General features: G+C 36.1%; 1 protein-coding gene across 1 annotated transcript; it reads left to right on the top strand.

Moving 5' to 3' along the window:
* Nucleotides 1-1,380: 1,380 nt before the first annotated feature.
* Nucleotides 1,381-10,792, top strand: LOC147863931 (phosphatidylinositol 3,4,5-trisphosphate 3-phosphatase and protein-tyrosine-phosphatase PTEN2A-like). Its single transcript, XM_087319569.1, has 13 exons — nucleotides 1,381-1,481; nucleotides 2,209-2,705; nucleotides 3,172-3,273; nucleotides 3,390-3,446; nucleotides 4,160-4,225; nucleotides 4,660-4,836; nucleotides 4,933-5,019; nucleotides 5,115-5,179; nucleotides 5,259-5,335; nucleotides 5,787-5,833; nucleotides 9,403-9,533; nucleotides 9,726-9,795; nucleotides 9,900-10,792. Exons 2-13 carry the CDS (start codon nucleotides 2,262-2,264, stop codon nucleotides 10,482-10,484), a joined length of 1,908 nt encoding a protein of 635 aa, XP_087175695.1. The 5' UTR covers nucleotides 1,381-1,481; nucleotides 2,209-2,261; the 3' UTR covers nucleotides 10,485-10,792.
* Nucleotides 10,793-11,450: the final 658 nt, after the last annotated feature.

The raw sequence follows: 11,450 nt of genomic DNA, 5'->3' as shown, positions 1-11,450 counted from the left end.
AAAGAGAGTTGTAATTCCTTTTTTCAAGTATTTTGGAAGTCTATTTAGAAGACGATCAATACTCAACAAAACGACAAAGAAGACACCCACAAAAGAAACCAAGAAGATTAGCTATAGGGTTCTTCAAGGGATAAATTTAGGGCAGGCTTACTTCCTTCGTGCACATCATGACAACTATGAAGAAATGAGAGATTGGATGATTAAATCATGGGATTCATCACTATAAAAAACAAGGACAAGATTTCACATAAGTAACATCTAAACACCTTCAATGAGCTATATGAAATAGTTTATGATACACAACTTGTTTTAAACAATGAAGTTAGGATAGTTTCAATAAGTTATGCGTTGTAAAGCCTCGTCGACAAAACTTTGCATCTTGGATGACAAATCTAAAAGAAAATGGTTTGAAATCACGTGTCCATCTTTAGTCAAGTATCCAACAAGCATGGAAAGTGTAATTACAAGTATTGTTATATCACAATAATATGCGTTATGTTTTGGCTTGAAAATCCAACTTAATAAAATGGTGGATTGGGTCGAGACACATAAGGCCTTCATGAGTTTATTGTATGTCAAGGTATTGGCAAAACCCATGTAACTTAAGGACATTTATCTTTAATCATATATCCCAACCCTAATCACATAATGTGCAATTTTTTGGATGGATTATGTAAATGATGTAACAATGATTTCACATGTAATAATGTGTGGCTAGTAGTTACAAAGTAAATGATTTATTGAGTTCCCATTTGGTATCCACTATTACATGAGTTGGAAGAGTTTATACCTGAAGGAAAAACAAACACCTCAAAAAGTTTGTCATAAGTTCCTTATTAAGTATTGCGATGATGACGAAGGCATCAACTACTCAGGAATACGAAACCAAACATAGTGAAAGGAACTCCCATGTTTGTGTTTGAGAAAAGTAAGAAATCTTTTCCGAACATGGGGAGACTTTTGGGATTACAGTGGCTTGAACATGGCAACCATATATATATATATATATACATTGGGATAAAACAAGCCTAATGTAGGTGTAAAAGACACTAAAAAAAACATTTGAATATGTAGTCTGAGCGAGTGTCAAGTAGCGGAGCAGAGGGGAGGTGGGTTTGGTCAGAGTGGAGTCTGTGGAGCAAAGGCTGGCGTGGAGTCATTAGACTCATTACCAATGAATTGAATTGAATGAATGTTTCTCATATGAGACAGAATAAGCAGAAGAAGATGAAGAAGAAACGAGATTTGGCTTGTGGCTACTTTTGTGAATATGGGGAATTAGGGAGGCTCTTTTATATATATATATGTGTGTGTGTGTTTGTGTGTATAGAGTTGAATTTACGATATTTCATGATGATGATGAATGAATGAATAAATGGATGGATGGATGAATCCATCATCATCATTTCATGAGTTCAGATGGAGACTTTCGACTGAGAGGATCTCTGTGTGTAAATCCCGCCGCAGATCTGACCACCCAGGTACCGCCTCCTTCTCTCAGGTTTGAACTACGCTCTTCAGTAATCGCTGTCTCTGTCTCTCTGTCTCTCTCTCGATACCTTGTTGACAGATCTTTCTGCAGATATCTATCCGTTTACCTATATTCTGCCTTCCCTCGAATCTGTACCAAACTTTTCCATTACCCTACCCTTCTCTTGGATTTCTGCTCGAAGGATCTTTCTGCAGATATGAATATGTGTGTGCATGTATAATGCTGTTAATCTGTGCTATTTTATTTGCCTTCGATTTTTTCGTTTATCAAAATTACTTCTTTGTTTCCTTTTATCTAAAATCTGTATAAAAACTTACAGAAAGTTTAACGGATTTCTCTGGTTCCCCATTTTGGTTGCCTACCTTGGGTTAGGGTTTAACTGAAATATGTGTGCTAAAGTAATATGATTATTTGCTACCCGCCCCCTCATTCACGCTAATTCTTTAATTCTTTAAAAATCAAATGCAATCCAATATTATTATATACATTTTCTACTAAATTCCCTAAAAATTATGATGTTTTAATCACAAGTTCAAGGGGAATCCAATATAAAATACGTGAAATTTCTGCAAAATTCTTATTAACTTCATGGTATTTTCTAATTGTTTCATGTGCGAAAAGGACACTTGACTCCTTAGTAAAGATAGTTTTTCCTGATCATGGGTAACAAGAATGTCTTTGAGATGATTTCCGTCCTTTTTTGTTTATTGCAGCAGACTACTGATTTTGATCGTGAAGAGGTAAATATTATCAGTTATCCACAACAGATATGGAGGAGAATATGAATTCATCAGGGAAAAGCAATGAAGGTGAAGAAGAAAATTCTAAATCGGATAGCGTATTACCAAAACCTAACATAGGGTTTGCACCTGCACCTGAGTTGCCAGGAAAGTTCTCGGCCGCAAGTGTAGCGAACTGGGCGAAGAATCTACGTATTGGTTCTAATCCCAATGCAAACTCTCAAGAAAAAAATAGTGTTTCCTCTGAGGGAATGAAGAACCCATTCAGCCTCTTTAGTGGTAGCTTTGGTAGAAAAACCGATGCGTCAAAGATACCAGTGGTTGAAGTGCCCATCGAGAGAGAATCGTCAAGCTCTAATGAGGGAGCTTTTGGAAATCTTGCAAAAGGGATATTAGACACATCTAAAAATGCCGTGAAAGCAGTTCAAACAAAGGCGCGCCATCTTGTGTCTCAGAATAAACGCCGATACCAGGTAATTTCTGATGTCCCAACCATTTCAGAAGATAAGGTGAGGAGGAAGTATTTATTATATTATGCGCCTACTTGTCCCACTCACTTTGGAATACATTCTAGGGTTGAAAAAGATATTATTTTTGTGTACTTTATGAGTATGTCAGTCCCACTCTAGAGTTGAAGTATATATTTTGCTTTTCGTGTATTTGTGAGTATGCAATATCCCACTCACTTTGGAATATACACTAGGGTTGAAGCATATGTTTCGTTTTTGTGTACTTGTGATTATACCAGCAGGTATTGAAGTTTTTATTCTATTTTTATCGACATGTGACTGCAATTTCCCACTCAATTTGGAATATAAGTAAAGATTGACGCATTTCTTCTATATTTTGTGTGTTTGCGGGTATGGAATGCATATAGTGGTTGGGAATGGTTACTGCACTTCACTTTTTGCTGACTACTTCAACTGGAAATCTATGTAGGAGGATGGTTTTGATCTCGATCTAGCATATATTACTGACAACATAATTGCAATGGGTTTTCCAGCGGGTGATATGAGCTCTGGTATTCTTGGATTTGTTGAGGTGAATGCAATAATTTATAGAAAGAGTTTACCTATCCATTATATCATAATTTAGAGTAGGAAAGAGTTAGCCTTCATCATTATTTAACGCAAGTTGTGTAAACAACTTTATGGCAGGGATTTTATCGCAATCATATGGAAGAAGTCATCAAATTCTTTGAAACTCATCACAAGGTAATCCCTTTTACTTGGCATTAGTTTTTTAACAGTAGGCAGTTCCCATATGATTGGTATCAAGAGCTGTATGCATTATGTTTCGGTAGAAAGGGAATGCAAATGGCATATATGTTCGTATGATGGTTCATTTCCAAGCACGGTTTTTTCCTGGGAAAAATGTCAGATTTCTTTTATGATTGGTATTCCATTCCCATGCACTACTGAAGTAGTTTTAGGTGTTCATCTTAATTAGTTATTTTCCATGTACTGTCTTCCTGGGAATTTTGTACCTTTATTTTATGATTGCGGTTTCCTTACAATTTACTTTCAAAGTAGCTTTATATATTTGAATGCTGCAAAAGTAATCTTAACTGGTTATTTTTTTCCAAGCATTGTTTCTTTCTGGAAAGAATTTTAGATAGTTTTCATGGTTGGCATTTATATAAAAGCTCAAGAGACTTCGTGAGATGTGTAAAAATAACCCTTTCCACTGTACTTTCAAAGTACCTTTAGATATTTAGATGATGCAAAAGTAATCTTTTCTGGGAGATGCTTTTGTAGTATCTTCTATGCAACCACATCTATGCCTACATGTATTCCCATATAAATTTCCATATTCTAGAGATGTATTGTATAACTAAAAAAACTTGGTTTATTGGAGTTTTTATTGAAATACATGAAGATTTTAAATGTTCCACTTCTTAATAATTTTATTATATCTTTTCTTGCAGGAGAAATATAAGGTCTACAATTTATGCTCCGAGCGGCTTTATGATGCATCACTTTTTGAGGGAAAGGTACGCCATGAAGCCTTTTATGTGTGAACTTTATATTGTCTTGCGAATGTCACATTCATAAGTAGTGATCATTGGCATAAGTAAAATGAAACTAAACATGTAAACACACACAGTTGTCACATTGTGGATTAACAGATGGATTAGGAATGTTGATGTTGGAGAAGAAAAATGAGAATAATTAAAAATTTAGATGCAAGGAAATCAGTAAAAAATGATATTGAGGAAAGACGTTTAGCTCTTTAGTTTAACACTATACAATAAATTGATGATTCTTGCACATTTATTTACTAAATTATTCTCTTGGCTAGTTCAAGTTTATTAATAATCATAACTATGCTACAAATAGTATAACTGGGTACAGGTTGAAAAAATAAAATGCAGACAATTTGAGGTTTATGCCTTTTCGGTTCTCATATCTTATTTAATTCATACAGGTTGCATGCTTTCCTTTTGATGATCATAATTGCCCACCTTTGCAACTTGTAACAGCATTTTGTCAAAGTGCTTATTCATGGCTCAAGGCAGACCTGGAAAATGTTGTGGTTGTGCATTGTAAAGCAGGGAAGGCTAGGACAGGTCTCATGATAACATCTTTGCTTCTGTTTTTGAAGGTGCCCTAGCTTTACATACTAATTTATATAAGAGGAAGGAAAATGTCAATTACCTATTGAAATAACATGTGCATTTATATTTTTTGAGGTGTGCAGTTCTTTCCAACAGCGGAAGAATCGATTGCATTTTATAACCAGAAACGATGTGTAGACGGAAAAGGACTTATCCTTCCAAGTCAAGTTGTGAGTGTGTCTGCCTTAGACAAGGCACAGTATTAAATTCTGTTTTTATTTTCAATAAAACCCACAATAATGTATGTGATCATGTGTTTTAACAGCGTTATGTTAAATACTTTGAGCGAGTTCTAAGGAATTGCGATGGAGTAACTCCTGTCGGCCGAAAGTACGAATCTTCCTATGCTAAAATTTGGCCTGTTATCAGTTTCTCTTGCATATTTTTAATGATAGTGTATGTACTGCAGGGTAGTACTCAGGGGTTTCCGCCTGCATAAGTGCCCGTATTGGATTCGTCCCTCTATTACTATTTTAAATCATGATGGTAAGGAATATACACTAATGAGAGTAAATAGCTATTGTACACTGGATTTGTGTTGGTAGTTCAAATTCTTCTCACTAGTTCTCAACGTAGTTTTGCTGATAAACTCAGGTTTAGATTTCCATGCATGATAAAAGGTGAAACAGACCCAATTATCTTCTGCCTCTTATTTTTCTTTAGAGTACTCACAATCACTAGTATTGTACATTTTTATATTCAGAAAATTAAATTTAGTTTCCCATTATAAGGTTTATAAAGGCCAAAAGCGTTTTAGGATACAACAGCAACAAAACTTGCAAGTTGCAGATTATTCCAAGCCATTCCGGTATTTCAATCGCAGGATAAGAAAGAATAATATGCAACTTGCAACTTGTGTAGTATTCCAAGACATTTCAGCATTTCAAAGAAAGTTCCATCAGGTGGAATACTTATTGGAGAATTTTTATATTTTCAGGAACTGCATTCTCTTCTAAAAAGCATCCAAGAACTAAGGATATGATGGTGAGCTTAAGAAAATCAAATATCTTATAACTGATGATAAGTTCTTAACAAGTTGAGCTTCTCAATGCCTGTAAATTTTACTTTATTCATGCTTTCTGTAGTGTTGAATAGTAATTTATAGTTATATATCTTTAATATAATATTGTTTGAAGGAAAATACCTTTCTATTCTAGCTTCTGAAAACTAAATGGCTTGAACATATGTATAATCATAACTGGCTGAAAGTAATCAGGCGGGGAAATTTACCTCCATGTGCTCTATCATCATGCTCATTATGTATGGTGTGCTATCACTTCAATGGCCCTTGATCAACTCCTCTTGAGCAATTATATATGCTACTTGAGGAATTATATGGACACTTCATCCCAATTTACCACTTTATCAGGGGAATTTCGGGAAAGCAGAAAAAACCTATGTTGTTGGGGAAATACATCCTCAGTGATGTCTACTCCTCTTTGCACAGGGATTTGGAGAGCAAGCTTACAATGATCACCACTTATTTACTGATGGAGTGAAGATGTACATTAGGAATTTATGTATTGAGATGGAGTGAACATGTACAAGAGAACCAACATTATATGTTAAGGTGGAGTCAACGTGTACAAAAGTAGGATCTAATTCCAAGATTTGGAGTATACAAACTGTGCCTTTTATCTTCTTGTTTGAGGTTTTAGGGTTTCTCAGTAGATTAAGGGAGACAAAACTAACAAGCTTTTTGCTTTGTAATCAAGCCTTTCTCTCTATGGAAGAGCAAAGGAACAGCCCACAAACCTATGGAAGAATGTAATCGGAAGAACACTATGTATGCCATTGTGCTGTTTTTTATGAAATAATGGGGACATACCATTGCCTCTTCAAACAAGTCTTTGGCCCACTATGCAAGGTCATGGAATTTGAAGACTAATTGGGCTTACGATTCTTCTTGCTAGAACTCAAGAGACATAAAGAGTTGTTGAAGGCCAATACAACTGCAACAACTCATCAACAGAGAACAATTACAATGTTCTTTAGCTCCATCACTTCTTGCATGCTACAAGTCAATCAAAGACTATGCAAGTGGCGTTTCAACCAAGATACTAGAAAGGGATTACAATAGAGATCAGGAAATAGCAATATGTGATGCATATAGGACATTACCATCTGGAACATGGCCTTACAATAGAGATCAGGAAATAGCAATATGTGACACACATAGGACATTACAATCTGGAACATGGCCTTACAATAGAGACCAGGAAATAGCAATATGTGATGCATATAGTCTATGGCCATCTGGAACATGGCCTCATCGCCCTTGTCACTGAGAATAAAGGCCATTATCACCCGCCACCGAAGGTGCTTCGCTCATTTTGAAGATCTCTCCATCTTGGCCATCTTGGCCATTTTGGTCTTGTTTGGTCTTACAGGCCATTTTGGCCTCTTAAAAGACATTGATATAGCTTTCTTTCTTTCCACAATTCTTGTAGATATCTAAACTGTATGGGTTTAATCCATCTGTCTTTTTTTATTATTAAGGTTTCTGCTTGGCCTTGTTCATTGAGCTTTGTTACCGTGAACTGTTGATTGTAAATATTCTTGAATCACTGTTGACAGCAATATAAATGTTGCATCTGCTTAACAACCGTGATCACTCCTTGTATGTTTGTTGCCTGTTTGTATTTTATTTTACTCCAAGCTCAGAACCTGGTGGCTCTGTGTCAACACAATATATCTCGTAGATTACAGGACAATCTTTGGTGAACCAAATGTGAAGATGTAAGGAGAGGGCAGATCAGCAAGAAATATTTGGTAAACCTAGGGATTAAGGGCCAAACACTAAAGCCACTATAGGATATTTATGGTCTCCTAATCGAGGGGGTATGAAGTAAGAAGGAAGATTAGAACCCCGATGTCACAAGTTTAAATTCTATATGCTAAGGTAAGTCCAATGTTCTAAACTATGGAGAAGTCCTCTTTTTTATCTTTGTCTATTTGAGTCTCCTCATTCAATCAAAATTCTCCTGTGTATAAGGCTGAAATGTTTATCTTTGAATTTGAACTTTGGCTTGCTTCCCACTCTTGAGGGAGAAGTTTGGATCTTCTTGCTCAAACTTCAAAAACTGAGAATCCATGGATACACCTTCCAAGGGACAGGAGATGAGCCAACCCCAACAGATAGAACTTGTCACACAAATGATTCACGACTTGCTTTCACAACCTCACTATTGCAAAAAGATAAAAGCCATCATATCCCTTCATAGAGGGGCCATGCTATTGTAACCCTGTTAATCTAGTATATCCATTGGCATACATACTGAGGACACAACTCAATTCTAGATTTCCATATACAATAATATTACTTTCTTATTTCTTTTATTTTCTCATGCACACGACCCTACATTGACACACAGGCCCATGGATAATCTATCTATGAGTTCATTCACAGCCCAAGGAGTTAGTAGGATGCTTTCAGTAACTCTTCATGGACACTTAATGCAGTTTCTTTAATTGGATCTCTTGGACAATATTATATGGTGTGTACTACCCCCCCCCCCCTCCCCCCCCCCCCCCCCCACATTGATTTATAATGCATGGCTCCTTTACAGCTAATGCACACTGACAATTATGATGGTTCCTTTACAGTTGATATACAGCCCTGTTTCATAGAAAAAAAGGAAGAGTATTAGTGGCATCCTACCAAGAACAAGCATTAGGAATTAGTAATTCTGCCTCCGTAATTTATAGTCATTTTTATGATGCAAGGATGTAGGTAGTCTGGCAGCAAAAGGTTGATGCATGAATTGTTTGATAAGGTGGGATTATGCTTGATAATCATTAATGCTAGTCTGGAACCAGAGAATCAACAGATTTGTTTTGAATTACAAAAATGTCGTTCTCTGAAGATAGTACTCACGGGATGATCATGTGTACAGAATGGAGGAGATAAGTGATTACACTTATGCTTTGATGAAGGGGCTCTTTTTGTGATTTATTGCACTACAGAGTCCAGTATGGGAAGCATCTATCAAGATTCAGAAACAATTTCAGTAGATAACATGTATGTGATGGATATGGGAACTCATGAGGATATATACCAATGGCTATTGATTACTCCCTGCTAGTATAGAAAAATATGCTCCACTCTGAGTGCATTATCAGAGGTCCCATCTCAGCATGCATGGTCTCAGGTGATTGTTACGGCATATCATGCATGCTATCGTTGTCATTGGTGACCTTTTCATAGGACTCAGGTGACACACTGCAGAGAGATTGCCAACAAAAAATGCTAGGCTTCCAAAACATTTTGAAGGATGTGAGTCTCAAAATTGATTTGTGGACCTTGTAGCTGTATGTGTGCACAGTTCCTGTCAAAGTGATCCACCATAGTGGAATGAAACTTTACCTGTACTGGACTCCTTTTCAAAGCATATTTTAATAATCTTATTTTAAACTTTAAACCTTACTGGAAATTTTAATAATAAATCCTTGTAACGTTCTAACTTTTTTGAACTCATTCTGTTGTAATTCTGACAAATTGCGCAATTGATAACACAGTTAAAATTAATTTTAGCACTGCATTCTCCATGCAGCCAGAGGATATTTGGTTCAATGCACCGAGGAAAGGAATCATGGTGTTTGCATTGCCTGGCGAGAGAGGTCTCGCAGATCTAGATGGTGACTTCAAAGTTCTATTCCATGATCGGCATGGAGATTTTTATTGGTACTTTCTCAGCCCATAGGAATTGCTTGAAAAGATCTGATTTATGATGATGTTACCCGTAAATTGATTAAATTAAATTTCAATTCTGTCTGTTCATTTAACATTGCACATGTATCCATGCTTGATCAAAGAAAATGAAATATTCTCAAATCTGTTGTTCTTATGCTTACGATCAACTATGATGATGGCTAGTTGGCTTAACACGAATATGATGGAGAATAGAACAATGCTCACTCCTGCTGATCTGGATGGCTTTGATAAGGTACTTATTTTGTCATATTTTTCCTCAAAAATTTGAAACGGTTTATGTGAAAGAATCAGGGGTTAGTACTAAAAAACACAAATGTTCTCTTCAACAATTGACAGCGGAGGTTGCCATCACCAGGATTTCAAGTAGAGATTGTTATACTGGACTATGATGTTTCTATAAGCAACAAAGCAACTGCAAATGTATCTGGAAATCCATTGCCATCTGGGATAAAAGAGAACCCTCCTATGAGTTCTGGAACATCAGGAAGTATTCCTGGAATAGAGGGAGGGAATAAAAAAGGCATTGAAGAAAAAGATGATGTATTTTCTGATATGGAGAGTGAAGGCAGTGTAAGGAAACACAGGGTATTGTCGAATGAAGTCTCATCGAATCTTGAAAGAGACAAAGAACCTGAAAATGCTTCTCTTTCGAATCAGGAAGTGAGAGATTTGCAAACAACTAATAAGGACAATACTTCGTCATCATCGCCATCTATTGAGGCTTCTCAGCGAGTAAAAGACAATCCCTCTATAGACAGTTCTTCAATTGAGCCATCCAAATTAGTAGATCATGGAAGCAGTAAGGCAGATACTTCTCAGCTTCCAGCAAGTGATTTCAAAGCCATTGCAGCTGCAAGTGCTGCTGATGCTTCTGTCTTTACGTTTGGCGATGAAGAGGATTTCGAGAGTGAAGATGATTGATTGATCAAATTGATTGGGGATGACAAAGAATAAGTGAACTCTGTTGATCAGAATTTATGCATCATCTGAGAAAAATGGTTGTGTTGCCGATGATTTATGTCGAGGAGCATATTGAATGTAATCGACCAGAAGTTGAAGCTGAAATCAATGCTCTAACCCATATGTAAGAAAAAAACAAAATCGTAAATTCTGGGCATTGCATTTATAGCTGATGGAAGTTGGCAAAGAAACAATGGATGCTGAAGATTGTATAGATTGCTTTCCAAAACAATTGCTTCTGTGAATGAGAAACTACATATTTGATGTCCGGGTTAGTAACTCATAGTATCAGAGAGATGGTAATGGAACTTCCAACATATAGCATCCACGTTATATTGGTTGATAACATGCTTAAAATTTGCCAATGAATGAAATAGATGCATTCCCATAGAGACATTGATAGATTTCAAGACACATGATTGATGTAACAGTCTACAATCTTGTGTTTGAAAACTATTGTAGGATCAAATTCTTGACCTCATGTAGATACAATGCTTTGCCTGCTGGTCAGTTACAATGAAGTAGTTGGGCATGAATAGAATTGGCTCCACATTGAGATTATATCCATTTACTGTAATCGTTTTTAATATGACATGATATAAATTTACTATATATTTACATGAGGAATTACGAAAATATTTTAGGTTCAAGTTGAAGATCCCATGGCATCAAGATTTAGATCAAGTATATACTTAGGAATAATTCTAGTGGGCACATATACTTGGGAATAACTTAATCAGCACATATCTTCACGACTTTAACATCTGATGGAAGTTACTAATTGGCAAATTAAGCTTATAACTAGAGACAAAAACAAATTGCATGTTTACAACCTCACATGTGTATATGTGTTCTTTTATGGGCTTAATCATGATTAGGAACCTCAATGTTGTCCATCCCTATATAACGACTTTTGAAAACAAGCAT

This window comes from Azolla caroliniana, unplaced genomic scaffold (assembly GCF_043228905.1).
Source record: "Azolla caroliniana isolate FFs.n. ecotype wild unplaced genomic scaffold, voAzoCaro1.0.p SCAF_5, whole genome shotgun sequence".
Taxonomy (NCBI): Eukaryota; Viridiplantae; Streptophyta; class Polypodiopsida; order Salviniales; family Salviniaceae; genus Azolla; species Azolla caroliniana.
The sequence above is the reverse complement of the archived record's forward strand: the minus strand, read 5'-3'. Positions and strand labels throughout refer to the sequence as shown.